Genomic DNA, 20,255 nt, shown 5'->3' on the forward strand with positions numbered 1-20,255 from the left:
GTGACCCTTCTGAATTTTCATTGTGGAATACCTCTGATTCATCAGCCGAGGGAAGATGACAGTTGATAATCAAGAGATGTCCAAGTTTGACCTGATGCTTAAGACTCAGGGGGTCTAGAGTACAATTTCAAAGACTCGGAGCACAACTTTCTCGCATCTGTACACCACTATGTTCCCCTCTGGTGAGTCTGTCCTGCTCGTTGCATTGCATTTATCCAGTGATTGTGAAATAAATGTCTGTCAGGGCTAGCATTGTCTGCAAGGTATGAAGATGAGATTGGAAGTGTGATATTCTGGGGTATTATGTAGAGACAGTGTTGGTAGTATAGCTTCAGTGCTTTGAGATGACTCCTGCAGAAAGTCTATGTTTGAAACCCATAGAACAATAGACAATAAACAATAGGTGCAGGAGTAGGCCATTCAGACCTTCGAGCCAGCACCACCATTCAATGTGATCATGGCTGATCATCCACAATCAGTAACCCAGACAAGGAATCACTGTTGCACCGTGGGGCTAGTGCCAAGCTTCTTGCAATGTAAACCTTTTCCCTCAGATGGCTCAAGAATATCCTGATTCTCTGATGGCATTGCTGATTTTCATTACTGATGTCAGTCTTTGCAGAAAATCAATCAATCAATTAATTAATTAATGGACGGATTATACTTTATTATAACATATATCTAGGGAGCACATGCACAGAGAACTGCATTGTTTTACATACAACCTAGGCGGTACATAAGTGCCACTATGTGTCTGGCGCTGACAAAGTTACCGAACAGTCCTATCTACTGTCTGTTTCCCGTTCCCCCTTTGTTCTCGACAGCAATTGGTGAGGATTCTCAGGGAGATGATTTTACTTATATTTGGAAGAACAAAACTTATTCGGGACAGTCAGCATTGCTTTACACAGGACACATCAAGTCTTACTGATTGAGTTTTTTGAGGACGTGGGAAAGATGATGAGTGAGGAAATAGCAGTGGATGTTATCTACATGGGCTTCTGTAAGAGGAAACCTGATAGAAAGCAGGAAAAATGTTTGATAATGTTTTTTTCCATGAGCAGTTGCTCTACTCAATAACCAAAAATCGGTAGCCTCCTTTTGCTCTGGTATTTTATTTAATTCACGTTTAATCGGTAATGTTTTATTATATTTAATGTTTTATGTGTCATTCCTAACTGTCACTGTAAGTCATTGTCACTTGTGGGTGGAGCACCAAGGCAAATTCATTGTATGTGAATACTTGGCCGATATACTTATTCATAAACTTATTCATTAATTGCTTCAATGTTGGGGGGGCCCAAAACCAAGGGTTATAGTTTATGAATAAGGAGTGGCCATTTAGGACTGAGATGAGGAGAAACGTTTTAACTCAGAGAGTTGCGAACCTGTGGAATTTTCTGCCACAGAAGGCAGTGGAGAGCCAATTCACTGCATGTTTACAAGAGAGAGTTTGATTTAGCTCTTAGGGCTCTTATAGAATCAAGGGATTATGGGAGGTAGCAGGAATGGGGTACTGATTTTAGATGGTCAGCCATGAATGATCATTTTGAATGGCTCGAAGCGCCGAATGACCTACACCTGCACCTATTTTCTATTTTTCTATATTTCTAGAAGTTTATAACAATTTGAGAAGCTTATACAGGGTAGATGGTCAGAGCCGTTTTCCTCGATGGCAATGTCCAGTACTAGGGGGCAGAGCTTTAAGGTGAGAGGGGAGGGAAAGTTTAAAGGCAATGTGCAAGACAATTATTTTGTACAGAGGGTGCCTGGAACATATTGCGAGAGAAAGTGGTGGAAGCAGACACAATTGTGATATTTAAGAGGCATTCAGACTGGCACCTGAACAGGCAGTTAGAGTTGTTGTATTGAAGTCACCACTGTAGATGCTAAACAAACTTACACTGCCATTCATCATCTTCAGTGAATCATGTTTGTTTATAGAAACCATCTGGGAGTTTTGCGATCATAGGTAGTAGATCTAGTTAGTTTTATAAAAATATACATTATTATTAACTGAATTCAAATTCTGGTGGGCTCTGAAGTGACGTTTTTCTGGATTGTGTTGTTAAGCGCCTGTCCCACTTAGGCCATTTTTTAGTCGCTATAGGCGACTGGGCTGTCTCCACATGGTCGCCGGGTGTTGCCTGTATGGTCGTGAGTCGTCTCCTCAGCGTATTTCTGGTCGCCGCTGGATTTTCAACATGTTCAAAATTTTTCGGCGACAGTGCTTTTGACGCCAATGAGCGTAGCTTGACTTCTCCTGACGCAGGTTGTCGCCAGTGCTGATTTTGGTGAATTCCATTGGTGAGTACCTATGTAAACCGGCGACTGAATTGTCTTCAGTTGTCGCTGACAGGGTCGTTGCTTGTCGTAGCTTGTCGCGGGTGGGCATAGGTTGACTTGGGATAGTTGGGATCATGGAGACATGGCTCCAGGATGACCAAGGCTGGGAGCTGAACATCCATGGATATTCAATATTCAGGAGGGATAGAGAGAAAGGAAAAGGAGGTGAGGTAGCGTTACTGATTAGAGAGGAGATTAATGCAATGGAAAGGAAGGACATTAGTTTGGAGGATGTGGAATCGGTATGGGTAGAGCTGCGAAACACTAAGGGGCAGAAAACGCTGGTGGGTGTTGTGTACAGGCCACCTAACAGTAGTAGTGAAGTTGGAGATGGTATCAAACAGGAAATTAGAAATGCGTGCGACAAAGGCAAAACAGTTATAATGGGTGACTTCAATCTACATATAGATTGGGTGAATCAAATTGGCAGGGTGTGCTGAGGAAGAGGATTTCTTGGAATGTATGCAGGATAGTTATCTATATCAACATGTAGAGGAACCAACGAGAGAGCAGGCTATTTTAGACTGGGTATTGAGTAATGAGGAAGGGTTAGTTAGCAATCTTGTTGTGCGTGGCCCCTTGGGCAAGAGTGAACATAATATGGTTGAGTTCTTCATTAGGATGGAGAGTGACATTGTTAATTCAGAAACAATGGTTCTGAATTTAAAGAAAGATAACTTTGAGGGTATGAGACGTGAATTGGCCAGGATTGACTGGCAATTAATTCTAAAAGGGTTGACGGTCGATATGCAATGAAGACATTTAAAGACTGCATGGATGAACTACAAAAATTGTTCATCCCAGTTTGGCAAAAGAATAAATCGGGGAAGGTAGTACATCCGTGGATAACAAGGGAAATCAGGGATAGTATCAAAGCGAAGGATGATGCGTACAAATTATACAGAAAAAGCAGCATACCGGAGGACTGGGAGAAATTCAGAGACCAGCAGAGGAGGGCAAAGGGCTTAATTAGGAAAGGAAAAATAGATTATGAAAGAAAACTGGCAGGGAACATAAAAACTGACTGTAAAAGTTTTTATAGATATGTGAAAAGAAAGAGATTAGTTAAAACAAATGTAGGTCCCTTGCAGTCAGAAACAGGTGAGTTGATCATGGGGAACAAGGATGTGGCGGACCAATTGAATAACTACTTTGGTTCCGTCTTCACTAAGGAAGACATAAATAATTTTCCGGAAATAGCAGGGGACCGCGGGTCAAAGGAGTTGGAGGAATTGAGTGAAATCCAGGTTAGCCGGGAAGTGGTGTTGGGTAAATTGAATGGATTAAAGGCCGATAAATCCCCAGGGCCAGATAGGCTGCATCCCAGAGTACTTAAGGAAGTAGCTCCAGAAATAGTGGATGCATTAGTAATAATCTTTCAAAACTCTTTAGATTCTGGAGTAGTTCCTGAGGATTGGCGGGTAGCAAATGTAACCCCACTTTTTAAGAAGGGAGGGAGAGAGAAAACGGGGAATTACAGACCAGTTAGTCTAACATCGGTAGTGGGGAAACTGCTAGAGTCAGTTATTAAAGATGGGATAGCAGCACATTTGGAAAGTGGTGAAATCATTGGACAAAGTCAGCATGGATTTATGAAAGGTAAATCATGTCTGACGAATCTTATAGAATTTTTCGAGGATGTAACTAGTAGCGTGGATAGGGGAGAACCAGTGGATGTGGTGTATCTGGACTTCCAGAAGGCTTTCGACAAGGTCCCACATAAGAGATTAGTATACAAACTTAAAGTACACGGCATTGGGGGTTCAGTATTGATGTGGATAGAGAACTGGCTGGCAAACAGGAAGCAAAGAGTAGGAGTAAACGGTTCCTTTTCACAATGGCAGGCAGTGACTAGTGGGGTACCGCAAGGCTCAGTGCTGGGACCCCAGCTATTTACAATATATATTAATGATCTGGATGAGGGAATTGAAGGCAATATCTCCACGTTTGCGGATGACACTAAGCTGGGGGGCAGTATTAGCTGTGAGGAGGATGCTAGGAGACTGCAAGGTGACTTGGATAGGCTGGGGGAGTGGGCAAATGTTTGGCAGATGCAGTATAATGTGGATAAATGTGAGGTTATCCATTTTGGTGGCAAAAACAGGAAAGCAGACGATTATCTAAATGGTGGCCGACTAGGAAAAGGGGAGATGCAGCGAGACCTGGGTGTCATGGTACACCAGTCATTGAAAGTAGGCATGCAGGTGCAGCAGGCAGTGAAGAAAGCGAATGGTATGTTAGCTTTCATAGCAAAAGGATTTGAGTATAGGAGCAGGGAGGTTCTACTGCAGTTGTACAGGGTCTTGGTGAGACCACACCTGTAGTATTGCGTACAGTTTTGGTCTCCAAATCTGAGGAAGGACATTATTGCCATAGAGGGAGTGCAGAGAAGGTTCACCAGACTGATTCCTGGGATGTCAGGGCTGTCTTATGAAGAAAGACTGATAGACTTGGTTTATACTCTCTAGAATTTAGGAGATTGAGAGGGGATCTTATAGAAACTTACAAAATGCTTAAGGGGTTGGACAGGCTAGATGCAGGAAGATTGCTCCCGATGTTGGGGAAGTCCAGGACAAGGGGTCACAGCTTAAAGATAAGGGGGAAATCCTTTAAAACCGAGATGAGAAGAACTTTTTTCACACAGAGAGTGGTGAATCTCTGGAACTCTCTGCCGCAGAGGGTAGTGGAGGCCAGTTCATTGGCTATATTTAAGAGGGAGTTAGATGTGGCCCTTGTGGCTAAGGGGAACAGGGGGGTATGGAGAGAAGGCAGGTACGGGATACTGAGTTGGATGATCAGCCATGATCATATTGAATGGCGGTGCAGGCTCGAAGGGCCGAATGGCCTATTCCTGCACCTAATTTCTATGTTTCTATGTTTCTATGACTTCGATTGTCATATGTTGTCGCATGTGTGGTCGTAGGTGGACACCCTAATGCGTCACCGGTTGTCGGTAGCTTGCCGTAGCTTGATGTGGATTAGGTTGTAGGTTGTTGTAGACATTGCCATATACGTTGTCGTAGGGGGGGTCCAGTCGCCAGTTTTTCGGTGACCTGCTACGGCTATGACAGTTGCCGGCAATCGCCTAAAATGTGCGTATTTTGACCAGGATTCCACAATCTGTAGTTTCAAGTACGTCCTAGATGTTTGTGCCTGGGCTTCCATCCACATGAGCTTTGATTCCTCCTCTCTTGATCCCCGCTCCTTATGATATTTCTTTAAGTAACGATCTTATCTTTTCTTTCCTTTTTTCTTTAAAATAATACTTCTACATACAGTATAATGTATGAATAGAAATTCCACATTTCAACTGCCTTTTCAATTAAGAATATTTGACATCAGTACACATTATTCATCTTAAATTTATGTTTTTGGTTCCAGAAATATGGAAACAACCCTTCATAACTGTGAAGGTGGAGTCAGCATCATATTTTACACTCCTGCAAAAACTTCTTATGAACACCTTGGGCTTAAACATCACCCTCAGTAACATTCAAGTGAATTTGGGTACTTTTTCCACTGGTAATAGATTTCCACAACTAAACACCGCATTAATTAATGTCTGCTTTTGCGTAAACATACATTTGTCGATTAGTTTGGTTTAGTTTAGAGACACAGCAAGGAAACAGGCCCTTTGGCCCAACGAGTCCACACCGACTAGCAATCCCCGCACATTAACACTATCCGACACACGGAAAGGACAATTTACACTTATACCAAGCCAATTAATCTACAAACCTGTACATCTTTGGAGTGTGGGAGGAAACGGAAGATCTCGGAGAAAACCACTGTGGTCACGGGGAGAACGTACAAACTCCGTACAGACAGCATCCGTAGTCAGGATCGAATCCGGGTTGTAAGGCAGCAACTCTACCGCTGCGCCACCGTGCCGATTACGCACCCTAAATACTTGTCATGGAGACTCAAGGTTATGCAGATGCTGGAACCTTGACCAAAATAAACAAAGAGTTGGCGGAACTCAGCGGATCAGGCAGCATCTCTGGTGGGAAATGGACAGTTGAGGTTTCAGGCAGGGACCCTCTTCAGATTCACAAAGGGGGAGCAACCAGAGGGAGGAGGAGAATCTCTTCAAAGCAGGCATATATCAAAGAGATTTAGCAATAGAGCAGTAAATTAAACACGGAAGGAACTGCAGATGCTGGAATCTTGGGCAACAAAAAAAGTGCTGGAGAAACTTAGTAGGTCAGGCAGCATCTGTGGAGGGAAATGGACAGATGATGTTTCGGATCCATTAAAAAAGCCATTAGTTTGAACATTTTATATTCCATTGGCCACTTACCTGCCCATCCTGCAAACTTATAACTTCCTTGCATTATTTCCTTGGCCTTGCCACAATTTGCCACCACATAAGGTCATAAGTGATAGGAACAGGATTAAGCCATTCGGCCCATCAAGTCTCTGCCATTCCATCATGGCTGATCTATCTTTCCCTCACAACCTCATTCTCCTGCCTTTTCCCCATAGCCCTGACACCCGTACTAATTAAGAATCTATCTCTCTCTGCCTTAAAATTATCCATTGACTTGGCCTCCGCAGCCTTCTGTGGCAAAGAATTCCACAGATTCACCACCCTCTGACTAACGACGAGAGGCCATTATTGGTCCCATCCACATATGTCAGCATTAAAGGGTGGCACGAGGGCACAGGTCATGTCAACATTGCTCCCTGGGGTTTTTATAGCCCACAACCATCTTTTTATCCTGCGTTTTGATTTCTGTCCACGATTGATCTCTTGATTTTGTCTCTCAAATTATGGAACAAGCTTGCTAAAGGAAGCAGTAGAATTGGGTTCAATTTTAATGTTTCAAAGACATTTGTGCAGAGAAAATCCTTAAAGTAATGTAGAAAAATTGGACTAATTCGGGTAGACATTGGTTAACATATGATGAGCGTTTGATGGCACTGGTCCTGTACTCACTGAAGTTTAAAAGAATGAGGGGGAACCTTATTGAAACGTATCGAATAGTGAAAGGTTTGGATAGAGTGGATGTGGATAGGATGTTTCAGTCAGAGAGTCTGGGACTAGAGGTTATAGCCTCTAGGACTAAATTAAAGAACGTTCCTTTTTGAAGGAGGAGGAATTTCTTTAGTCAGAGGGTGGTGAATCTGTGGAATTCTTTGCCACAGAAGGCTGTGGAGGCCATGTCAATTGATATTTTTTAAGGCAGAGATAGATAGATTCTTGATTAGTATGGGTATCAGGGGTTATGGAGAGAAGGCAGGAGAATGGGGTTCGGAGGGAGAGATAGATCAGCCATGATTGAATGGCGGAGTCGGCTAGATGGGCTGAATGGCCTATTTCTGGTCCTGTCACTTAAGACCTTATGACATCTTGGTCCACATGGCCAAGTTTGTGTCAAAAGGCCTGTTTCCTCACTATATAAATTTTGCAAGAATGATCCCAGGAATGAGTAGGTTAACCTATGATGAGCGGAGGTACACAAAATTGCTGGAGAAACTCAGCGGGTGCAGCAGCATCTATGGAGCAAAGAAAATAGGCGACGTTTCGGGCCGAAACCCTTCTTCAGACCTATAATGAGCATTTGTCGGCACTGGGCCTGTACTCGCTGGAGTTTCAGAAGAATGAGGGAGGACCTCATTGAAACATACAGAATAGTGAAAGGCTTGGATAGAGTGGATGAGGAGAGGATGTTTCCACTAGTGGGAGAGTCTGGGCTAGAGGTCATAACCTCAGAATTAAAGGACGTTCTTTTGCGAAGGAGATGAGGAGGAATTTCTTTAGTCAGCGGGTGGCGAATTTGTGGAATTCTTTGCCATAGAAGGCTGTAGAGGCCAAGTTGGTGGATATTTTTATGGCAGAGGTAGATAGATTCTTGATTAGTACATGTGTTAGATTTACGGGGAGAAGGCAGGAGAATGGGATTAGGAAGGAGACATAGATCAGCCATGATTGAATGGCATAAACTTGATGGACCGAATGGCCTAATTCTGCTCCTATCACATGACCTTATGAAAATTAACCAAAATATAAATTTATTGGGTAATTTTAGCACAGTAAAAGTTTCAAGGAATTCCTCTTTGGCTGGAAAACTCAGAAATAAAATTTGGATTGTCCAAAACTGACACTACTCTGTGCACACATGTCTCTGGGATAACATTCAGTATATTCTACTTCCATCACCACAAAGCATTACCTTATATAGCTGATAAATATGATATAATTTTTAGTTTATAGTTACAACGTGGAAACGGGCCCTTCGGCCCACCAAGTCCACGCCGACCAGCGATCCCCGCATAATACACAAACAAATGACAATTTTCACATTTACCAAGCCAATTTACCGACATACCTGTACGTTTTTGGGGTGTGGGAGGAAACAAAAGATCTCGGAGAAAACCCACGCAGGTCACGGGGGAAACGTACAAACTCCGTGCAGACAGTACCCGTGGTCGGGATCGAACCCGGGTGTCCGGTGTTGCAAACGCTGTAAGGCAGCAACTCTACCGCTGCGTAACCGTGCCGCCCACGGTGGGATATAATAATGGCGTGGTGATCATATAGTCTCTGCGTAAAAGTTGTTCTTATTTGATTGATCATTGATAGTAGTTGGATGAAACAAAAATACAACATTTAAGTAAAAGCTGCCTTTTGGTAATCACGTTAATTATATTCTCTTGCAGGGCCTGGGATGGGCAAATATCACTCCTTTTGATTTCACTACTCTGTGATTTAAAAAAAAAGACATTAAATTTCTGTTTGTTCAAATTGTCAGGGGGTGCCGTCCTGTATGGCTGCAGCTGTCCGTCTTTTCATCTCTTTTTTTTATTTTTAGTTAGTTAAAGTGTTTTTGTTCTGGAGCTCTAGTCTTTTTTATGTGGGGGGTTGGGGGGGGGGAAGGTGGAAACTACCTTTCAGAGTCCCTAACTGGTCGGAGAGGCAGCTTTTCTCCGGGCTGCACCATCGACCCGTCCTCGCGGCCTACCAGCGGGCCTGGAGCGGCGTTTCCTGAGGGGACCGCCCAGAGCCTCGGCTTCGGCGGCGGCACAGCGCTGGAGCGTTATCGCAGAGCGGAGCGGGCGATGCCTTGCCCGGGTAGCCACGCTGGAGCTCCGGTGTGCTGAAGACCGCCGAGTAAAACATCGCGGAGTTGCGGGTCTGTGGAGCGGCCAGCCGCGGGCGGTGGCGCTGAACTTTACATCGGGAGCCTGGGATCTCGCGACGAGATCGCCAGTAGTGGAGCTCCATCCGGCGCGGCCTTGTTGGCTTCGGAAGCCACGGTCTCGAGTAAGGAGGCAGCCGTTCCAGGTGTCCCAGGCCACTGAGAGGATTCTCCCGACCCCGGAGCACCATCACCCGGCGAAAACGACCTGGAACATCAGGCCTCCGTAGCTGCGACTGCGGAGGCCTCAATAGGCCCGACTATGGGTGGACATGGGGATGGGACTGGACTTAGTGCCTTCTCTCATAATGGAATCCATTGTGGGGGATGTTTTTTATGTTAAAGTTCTTTATTATTGTCATGTTTGTATTCATTTTTTATGTGCTGCACTGGCAACAAGAATTTCACTACACCCAGGTGTATGTGACTAATAAACAAACCTTTGAACCTTTGAACCTTTGAAATTGTTCAACTAATACGAAAATTAATATAGTTGTACAACATAGAAATGGGCCCGTGTTGGAAGGAACTGCAGATGGTGGTTTAAACCGAAGATGGACACAAAATGCTGGAGTAATTCAGCGGGACAAGGCAGCATCTCTGGAGAGAAGGAATGGGTGACATTTCGGGTCGAGACCCTTCCTCAGACTGAGAGTCAGGGGAAATGGGCCCGTCAGCCCACCACGCCCATGCTGACAGTTGGACGGCATGGTGACACAGCGGTAGAGTTGCTGCCTTACAGCGAATGCAGCGCCAGAGACCCGGGTTCGATCCTGACTAGGGGTGCTGTCTGTACGGAGTTTTTGTTTGTTCTCCTCGTGATCTGCGTGTGTTTTCTCCGAGATCTTCGGTTTCCTACTACTTCTTCTTCTTAAGCCCTTTGCTCCTCTAGGGAGCATAGGTCAACGATAAATGTCATCCACCTCACTCGGTTGTTGGCAGTTCCTTTGAGATATCCCCAGTTGAGCCCACTCTCAGACATTTGTGTCTGGACACCTCTCCAGCTATTCCTGGGGCAACCTCTTTTCCTTTTTCCGTGGGGATTCTATTCCAGGACTTGCCCGGTGATGTTTGTGTCGGTATTCCTGAGGGTGTATCTAATCTTCGATTTCCTCCCACACTCCAAAGACGTACAGGTTTGTACGTTAATTGGCTTGGTATAAATTTAAAGATTGTCCTCAGTAGGTGTTTGTCTAACTAAAATGCGCTGTATCTCTAAACTAAACTGAACTAAACCTTTATGTCCAGCTGCTTAAATTCCATTTCTATGCCTTATCTATTAGTGTGACTGTCTAAATTGTTCTTAAACATTGTGATTGTATCTGACTCCATCACCTCCTCTGGCAGCATATTCCAGATATCAATCACCTTCTGTGTAAATGCTTCCACTCAAATCATTTTTAAAACTCCTTCCTTTCACTTTGAACCTCTGCCTTTTGTTTCAGATATTCCCTATCATAGAAAACAGATTTTCATTATCACCTCATATATCGCATGGGTAGTTTACACCCTGCGGTATGAACACTGACTTCTCTAACTTCAGAAAGCTCTTGCTTTCTCTCTCCACCCCCTTCCCAGTTCTCCCACCAGTCTTACTGTCTCCGCCTACATTCTATTTTTGTCCCGCCCCCTCCCCTGACATCAGTCTGAAGAAGGGTCTCGACCCGAAACATCGCCAATTCCTTCTCTCCATAGATGCTGCCTCACCTACTGAGTACCTCCAGCATTTTGTGTCTACCTTCTCATTATCTCCCCAATCTTTGCCTCTCAGAATTTCAGATAAGTCCAACATGGTGGCTAGTGCAGAAGCAAGTTGATCCAAAGCAAGCTGGTTATTCGGATGCACAATTGGTATGATGCTAGATATCAGAGGGTAGAGTTGAAGGTTCCATTTTGTTTACTGTCACATGTACCTGAGTATAGAAGTTGGTATGTAATGTTAAAATTGTACAAGGCATTGGTGAGGCCAATTCTGGAGTATGGTGTACAATTTTGGTCGCCTAATTATAGGAAGGATGTCAACAAAATAGAGAGCGTACAGAGGAGATTTACTAGAATGTTGCCTGGATTTCAGCAACTAAGTTACAGTGAAAGGTTGAACAAGTTAGGTCTTTATTCTTTGGAGCGCAAAAGGTTAAGGGGGGACTTGATAGAGGTCTTTAAAATGATGAGAGGGATAGACAGATAAGCTTTTCCCATTGAGAGTAGGGAAGATTCAAACAAGAGGACATGACTTGAGACTTAAGGGACAGAAGTTTAGGGGTAACATGAGGGGGAACTTTTTTACTCAGAGAGTGGTAGCTGTGTGGAATGAGCTTCCAGTGGAAGTGGTGGAGGCAGGTTCAATTTTATCATTTAAAAATAAATTGGATAGGCATATGGACGGGAAAGGAATGGAGGGTTATGGTCTGAGTGCAGGTAGATGGGACTAGGGAAAAATAAGTTTTCGGCACGGACTTGGAGGGCCTTGATGGCCTATTTTCCGTGCTTTAATTGTTATATGGTTATAGATGGTTACAGTGAAAAGCTTTTGTGGTGTGCTATCCTGTTAGCAGAAAAAAATACATGATTACAATCGAGCTGTTTAGTGTGTAGATACATGATATTGGAATAACATTTATTGTGAGGTAAAGCCAGTAAAGTCCAATTAAAGATAGTCCGTGGGTCACTAATGAGGTAGATAGTAGTCCAGCACTGCTATCTGGTTGTGGTTGGATGATTCAGTTGCCTGATAACAGCTGAGAAGAAACTATCCTTGAATCTGGAGGTGTGTGTGTTTTCACACTTCTACACTTCACACTTTTGCCTGATGGGGAGGGGGGGAGGGGGGGGGGAGGGGGGGGGGGGGGGGGGGGGGGGGGGGGGGGGGGGGGAGGGGGGGGGGGTGGGGGGGGGGGGGAGGGGCGGGGGGGGGGGGGGGGGGGGGGGGGGGGGAGGGGGGGGGGGGGGGGGGGGGGGGGGGGGGGGGGGGGGGGGGGGGGGGGGGGGGGGGGGGGGGGGGGAGGGGGAGGAGGAGGGGGGGGGGGGAGTGGCCAGGGTGCGACTCGTCCTTGATTATGCTGCTGGCCTCCCTTCTATTCTAAGACTGTGGCCCCTGGTTCTGGACTTGCCCAACATTGGGAACATTTTTCCTGCATCTAGTTTGTCCAATCCTTTTATAATTGTATATGTTTCTATAAGATTCCCCTCATCCTTCAAAACTCCAGTGAATAGAAGCCTAGTCTTTTCAATCTTTCCTCATATGACAGTCCCGCCATCCCAGTGATCAATCTCGTGAACCTACGCTGCACTGCCTCAATCACAATGATGTCCTTCCTCAAATTAGGAGACCAAAACTGTACGCAATACTCCAGATGTGGTCTCACCAGAGCCCTATACAACTGCAGAAGAACCTCTCTTAGTCAGTGGTGTACTGCTATGACTGTGCTGTGACCAATACTATTTGTAATATATATTAATAACATGGATGTGAATGTAAAAATATGATTAGTAAGTTTGTTTAAGGATTCGTCAGACTGAGAGTAAAGGTGAAAGGGAAACTGGGGATGTGAAAGCAAACGTTGATCTAAGAAAGGTAGAAACGTTCATTGTGTAAGAAGGAACTGCAGATGCTGGTTTACGCGAAGAGACACAAACTGCTGGAGTAACTCAGCGGGACAGGCAGCATCTCTGGAGAGAAGGAATGGGTGACGTTTCGGGTCGGGGCTCAAGAAGGGTCTCAACCCGAATCGTCACCCATCTCTTCTCTCCAGAGATGCTGCCTGGCTCGGCTGAGTTACTCCAGCACTTTGTGTCTATCTTTAGAATAGTTGATTGTTGGCTGAGGGGAAGGTGACAACGAGGCGTACAAACAGTAAAATTAATCAGGACAGTGAAACTAACTGGAGGAGTAGGGTGGGGAGGGAGCGGGACGGAAAGAGAGGGGAAAGCAAGGATTACTCGAAATTAGATAAATCAACCTTCATATCGATGATAGACACATGATGCTGGAGCAACTCAGCGGGGCAGGCAGCAGTATTGTTACCGCTGGGCTGTAAGCTGCCCGAGCGAAATTTGCTTGTGACATGCAACTGAGCGTTGCAACATCCTTCATCGTTCATTTCGTGATTGGACAAGTAGTTTTCTTTCCCCAGTTAGGATTAGATCTTGGCAGCATCAATCAGTTTACACGAAAGCTCGCACACTTGGTTTCAGCTGGGATTGGTTGGGTGGAGAGCGGCCCTTGATTTGTTAAGGCGTGTGTAGATCCCCGCCCTGGGGGCATTTCCACATCTGCGTCCACGTCTCGGCGCTGGATCACATTGGCGGCGCTGAATCACACTGGACATTCACAATTGGGCAGCGTGGTTTGTCAGTCATTGCTGAATCTTGACAGCTGGCGAGGGAGGGAGGGTTGGTTGGAAAGGCGAGACAAGGAGCAGAGAACACAGCGGACACCGACCCCACTGCAACGCGTAGCCGCGCAACTCTCCCAGCCATGGAGCAGCGAACAAAACTGGAAATGGAAACATGCTTCAAAGGTAGGCTTGGGTGTGAGCCGCCCGCTCCACACTGTTTGGAGGCGCTGGCATATCTGCCAGAGAACCAGCCGCTCGGATTCAATGCCTTTTTGTTTGTAGCTGACATATTCAAACGTGTTCTTCCCTGACACTCCAGAACAAGCAGCCGGGATGGTATGGAGTGCATGTAAAGACAAGTCGCGAAAGAGCCGGCCACATTTTACTTGCGATTTCAGGGGAGAGGGGAGAGAGCAGTAAAGGCGCTTCCTTAACTCGGGAAATCTTGCATGCACGTTTGTAATCGAGTGAAAACGGCATTTCCCTCCCCCTAGATTCTGGGGATGATTTTTGAAAAGATGAATAACTGCTTTTTGACATTTGTGATACTTTCAATTGGCGCCTGATTTTTCGTTGTGTTGGTCGTTTCCAACGGCAGTGACTATCAAACGAACGATCCCTGGAAAAAAAAAAGGAAAAGCTCCACATATCGCCTGGTGCACGCTGCAAATCAGAAGCATTAAGGAAAACAAAAATCAAATAATTCTGCAGCATAATTGTTAACGATGTGGCCCCTTACAGTATGAATTGGTTATTTTCCATTCCGGCATGTCAGATACCTATTGTTCATTTATGTCAGTTATTGGAGAATGAATGCATTAATTGTGCACTGATGATCTCTGGATGCGAGGAGAACAGCGAGCAGCCAAACAAAGCGTCAAAGGGCGGATTGTACATGATTTATTGTTTGGAGGGGTAATGATGTTCAGATACGATCTAGAGGGTGCTTATTGTGTATGCCGGACACACGCACCCACACGTCTGGAATCACCCAGGGGACAGGGGAAATCACCTGGCCAGAGGGGAGGTGTAAAGACGTCTGCACAGATTTCTGTCACTCCATTTCTGCTGGTCAAAGAAAGTATCGATTGTCATTTAGATCTGCCGTAATCAATCACACATGTCCGGATTCACGCAGTTAATGTCTTGCCAGTGAGTGAGAGCGGGCCAATAAATGCAATCGCTTTTAAAAGGGGGAGGGGGCGGGCGGGGGTGCTTATCTCAATGGACTTTTGCTACATTTTGAATTACTTCATTGCCGGAAATGATTGTTCAGTGTTATCCTTGGTTAGATGAAAGACTCGCTAGAATGGGAGCAAATAATATCTCTTGCGAGCAACCGGCTATGTGGATGGCTTGCAAGAGAGGTGATGGTTGTGTGATGTGGACAGTTTCCCCCTTGCAAAGCGTGATTGATCTCATATCTTTGATAGATAAGGACACAGGAAAGATAAGCAGCCTTTTTTGCATTCTTTGTCGATTGAGATATGTGTTTCTTCCTCTACGAGATAGTGCTTCATTATTTTCAGCAGTGAATCTCTTTGTGTATTTAAATATTACAATCTAAGACAAGTGTGCTCCTCGGACTAACTTTGTGATATTCAATACTGTTCCATTTCACAATTGGGTGAATGATAAATACCATTATGGAGTTACTCCAGCATTTTGTGTCTATCTTTGGTTTAAACCAGCATCTGCAGTTCCTTCATACACATTTCGCCATTCAGCTTGGTTTCTGAACGAGCACTGCATAATAATTTCAGAATACTGCTTAATTTGAGCATTAATATAAATGGGACTGATACAGATGCAAACATTTACAATGGTTATGTTGTAAAATGATTTAGGCACTGCAAGTTAGAACCTTTTTCAAACAAATGCCTGTGAAAATTTTAATTCAATAATTGGAGAATCTTAAACTGGGACATGCATTAAACTAAACACGCAAACCCATTGTCCAAGAAGTGAAAAAAGAGAGATGAGGAGATGCCTTGGGCACTTGATGTCTGCCAACATGTATTCTGCCCCCATGCTGATCACCAGAAGGGAAGCATAAATTGGGTTGTTCCAAGTTGATGTAATGGAGAAAGTGCAAAATGAGCTAATGTGGCCTGATGCAAACATCACAAACCAGCTGGAGGTCAGCCCCAGAACTGCTCTCCTATACAAGTGCAACAATAATTGAGCGTTGAATGCATTATCACCAGCAAAACAAAGAACACTAGGATGGCGACTGGTAAAAATGAGTTCAAAATGAAACATTATGTTTGTCGTAAATACCACGTCAACGGATTTCCCTTACAGCAGGGGGGAGAAGAGAGCTCTGGTTTGGATTAGTGCCATCGTTCCCTTGAGTCACTGATACATTTTACTGGTGTTGGGGACTTGCCTTATGAGAAACTGAGGGTATGTTCGGAGGAAAGTGTAAGGAGCAAAATAATTAGGAGTGAATTAACAATTTACTAGGGCAGCAGATCCACAGCAGATATGGAAGCAGGGAGTTTCAACTCCAGCACCAATGCTATCATTAATGCTGTGCAGAGCTTCAAATGGTTACGCTCATAATTCTAATCCTGCTGAGTTCAAAGGCTGACGGGCAGCTCACCTAAACCTCCCCTTGCGACAGAAAGGCTGCTGGTGATGGAAATCCCCAGGCAAATTCCAATTGTTTTGGTGGGCTCTCTGCAGTGCCCCTACCTGCAGTGGGAAGCTCACCAAGCACACTGGTAACCAGCAGTGGATGGTTTTAACCAATTCCTTCCTTCCTCATCTCTATAGTTGTTAGAACAGGAATAGCTAGATGTCTGAAGGAGGGTCCCAACTGGAAACGTCACCTAATCCTTTTCTCCAGAGACGCTGTCTGACCCGCTGAGTTACTCCAGCTTTGTGTGTCTATTTAATTGCTGGATGACAATGGGCTCTTTAATTGTTCTTCTAGTTAATGTTGCAACGATAGTTTTCATATTGGTAATTTATCTCAACAGTTTGGTTCACAACAGAGGCAGAAACAAAAGGAAAACAAATCCCTGTGGTCTTCTTCTTCTTGCGAATGAAACATAAACCAAAGGAATAGTTAGATCTCAAGCCGGGTGTTGAGCAGCCAGGTTGTTGTCTCTGCGTCAATGTCTGCCAGGCCCTGAGCTCCATTTGGTGGGTGGTAGAGCGGGCACTCAGAGATGACATGGTTGGCTGTCTGTTGTTCTGCTCCGCATTCACAGGCTGGGCTCTGGTAGAGCCCCCATCTCCGCATGCTGGCATTGAAGCGCCCAACTCCAGTACCAAGTCTGTTGAGCTTCACCCATGCTCCTCTGGGGAGGTCAGACACTGGACAGCTTTTATCAGGAGAAAAAAAACTGTGCCTGTGGTGACTGTCTTTAGGAAGCGTAGGTTCAAATTCATTTTTCTTCCTTGCAGAAAGGACTTGATTCCTGCATGCCATATCTCCAGCTAGTCAATGATGGATTTTACACTACCAGCAAATTCTGCTGATTTTAAGAATACTTTGATTTGCTTGACAGTCAAATGCAGTCAGCAGGAAGCAATTCCAGGCTTGGAACGACCAGATGCTATATTGGCCTTAAGAACTTGAATGCTATTGTAATTGTAGTGTAGAAAGATAATGCATAATATCACCGCATGTATAGTATGTTTTGGATAGGAATTATTTCACTGTATCTCTGTACATAAAGTCATACTGTGTGGAAACAGGCACTTAGGCCCAACTTGCCCACACTGGCATGTGACAAAAATAAACATACACAAGTCAAGTCAAGTTTATTCGTCACATACACATACGAGATGTGCAGTGAAATGAAAAGTGGCAATGCTTGCGGATTATGCAAAAAAAAAACTACAAAACAGAATGGAACAGAAACACAGATTCACATATTACATATTTGTGGAGGAAAAAAAGAAAGAAACAGCAATTTTACAAAGACACCACACAACATTAAAATGGTACAGTAAAGTTAGTCCCTAGTGAGATAGGAGTTTACAGTCCTAATGGCCTCGGGGAAGAAAATCCTTCTCATCCTCTCCGTTTCTAAGAGTAAACCTAGCAATTATAGACCTGTTAGTATGACATCAGTGGTGGGCAAATTAATGGAAATGATACTTAGAGATAATATATATAATCATCTGGATAAACAGGGTCTGATTAGGAACAGTCAACATGGATTTGTGCCTGGAAGGTCATGTTTGACTACTCTTCTTGAATTTTTTGAAGAAGTTACTAGGGAAATTGATGAGGGTAAAGCAGCGGATGTTGTCTATATGAACTTCAGTAAGGCCTTTGACAAGGTTGCACATGGAAGGTTGGTTTAGAAGGTTCAATTGTTGGGTATTAATAGTGGAGTAGCAAGATGAATTCAACAGTGGCTGAATGGGAGATATCAGAGAGTAATGGTGGATAACTGTTTGTCAGGTTGGAGACCGGTGACTAGTGGGGTGCCTCAGGGATCTGTGTTGGGTCCACTGTTGTTTGTCATATACATCAATGATCTGGGTGATGGCGTGGTAAATTGGATTAGTAAGTATGCTGATGATACTAAGATAGGTGGTGTTGTGGATAATTAAGTAGATTTTCAAAGTCTACAGAGAGATTTGGGCCATTTGGAAGAGTGGGCTGAAAGATGGCAGATGGAGTTTAATGCTGATAAGTGTGAGGTGCTACATCTATGCAGGACAAATCAAAATAGGACATACATGGTAAATGGTAGCGAATTGAGGAATGCAGTTGAACAGAGGGATCTAGGAATAACTGTGCATAGTTCCCTGAAGGTGGAATCTCATGTAGTTAGGGTGGTAAAGAAAGCTTTTGGTTTGCTGGCCTTTATAAATCAGAGCATTGAGTATAGAAGTTGGGATGTAATATTAAAATTGTACAAGTCATTGGTGAGCCCAAATCTGGAGTATGGTGTACAATTTTGGTCGCCAAATTATAGGAAAGATGTCAACAAAATAGAGAGAGTACAGAGGAGATTTACTAGAATGTTGCCTGGGTTTCAGCACCTAAGTTACAGAGAAAGGTTGAACAAGATGGGTCTTTATTCTTTGGAGCGCAGAAGGTTAAGGGGGGACTTGATAGAGGTCTTTAAAATTATGAGAGGGATAGACAGAGTTGACATGGATAAGCTTTTCCCATTGAGAGTAGGGAAGATTCAAACAAGAGGACATGATTTGAGAATTAAGGGACACAAGTTTAGGGGTGACGTGAGGGGGAACTCAGAGAGTGGTAGCTGTGTGGAATGAGCTTCCAGTGGAAGTGGTGGAGGCGGGTTCGATTTTATCATTTAAAAATAAATTGGATAGGTATATGGACGGGAAAGAAATGGAGGGTTATGGTCTGAGAGCACATAGATGGGACTAAGTGAGAGTAAGTGTTCGGCATGGACTAGAAGGGCCGAGAAGGCCTGTTTCTGTGCTGTAATTGTTATATGGTTTTCACAGCGTGGCAACGGAGGCGTTTTGCCTGACTGTAGCAGCTGGAACAGTCCGTTGCTGGGGTGGAAGGGGTCTTCCATAATCTTGTTGGCTATGGAGTTGCACCAATACCATTGTATTATAAACACAACAATAATGCACTAAAGACAGACACAAAGCGTTGGAGTAACTCAGCGGGTCAGGTAGCATCTCTGACGAAAAAAGGATGTGTGACTTTTCATGTTGGGGACCCCACTTCAGATAAGTTACTCCAGTATTTTGTATCTATCTTTGGTATAAACTAGCTTTTGCTGTTCTTTTTTTCTACTTCACGATGCACTGGACAGCTCTCAGTTCCTTCCTACACAGCTCTGATTTGAAACAGTGCTTGCTTGGAGCCAAGTTTCTAATTCTCAAGAGTGCCAGGAAGTGCAGATGCTGGAAAATTATGTAGAACATAAAAGTGCTGGTAATTCGGTGGGTCAGGCAGCAGCTCTGGAGATGTTTCTGATGGGGGCTCTTCTTAACGTTAACCTTGTTCTCAAACTTCTTCTGACTACTTCTCTATTATCTCCAATATTCTCTCCCCCCCCACCCCCACCCCCCTCTCCCTCCTCTCCACCCCTGCTCCCCCCCCCCCCCCCACCCCCCACACATACTTACTAAACCAAGTGCAGACCCGTTTGGTCTGTTCCCCCCCCCCCCAACGTGCTTTGTTGGGGGGGGGGGGGGGGGAGGCGACATGCAGCATCACACACTAACTACCCCCCCCTCCCGCACTCAAGCTAATGGAGGGGGGGAGAGATGGGGGCGGGGAGAGGTGGGGAGCAGGGAGGTGGTGGGGTGTTATGTTTAGGGGAGGGACGGTGGGGGAGGGAGAGAAGAGTGAGGGGGGGGGGGAGAGGAGAGGGGGGGGAGAGGAGAGGCAGAAAGGGAGGGAGGTGGTTTGGCAGCAGAGAGAATGGGGAATTTTGTAAAAACATTAATATCTCTGTCATATTTCATCGAC

The 20,255-nt window shown here is 44.8% G+C and overlaps 1 protein-coding gene across 4 annotated transcripts in view; it reads left to right on the forward strand.

The window, feature by feature from the left end:
- Positions 1-13,745: 13,745 nt before the first annotated feature.
- The window catches only part of afap1 (actin filament associated protein 1), a 334,355-nt gene continuing 327,845 nt past the window's right edge, over positions 13,746-20,255 (forward strand). Inside the window, exon 1 of one of the 4 annotated variants that reach the window (XM_055644821.1) lies at positions 13,746-14,008. In XM_055644821.1, coding sequence (XP_055500796.1) covers positions 13,966-14,008 — 43 coding nt within the window. In that variant the 5' untranslated portion in view covers positions 13,746-13,965. The remainder of the gene's footprint in view (positions 14,009-20,255) is intronic. The other 3 variants (XM_055644812.1, XM_055644848.1, XM_055644840.1) reach the window with 3 other exon arrangements.

Source organism: Leucoraja erinacea, chromosome 1 (assembly GCF_028641065.1).
Source record: "Leucoraja erinacea ecotype New England chromosome 1, Leri_hhj_1, whole genome shotgun sequence".
Classification (NCBI taxonomy): domain Eukaryota; kingdom Metazoa; phylum Chordata; class Chondrichthyes; order Rajiformes; family Rajidae; genus Leucoraja; species Leucoraja erinaceus.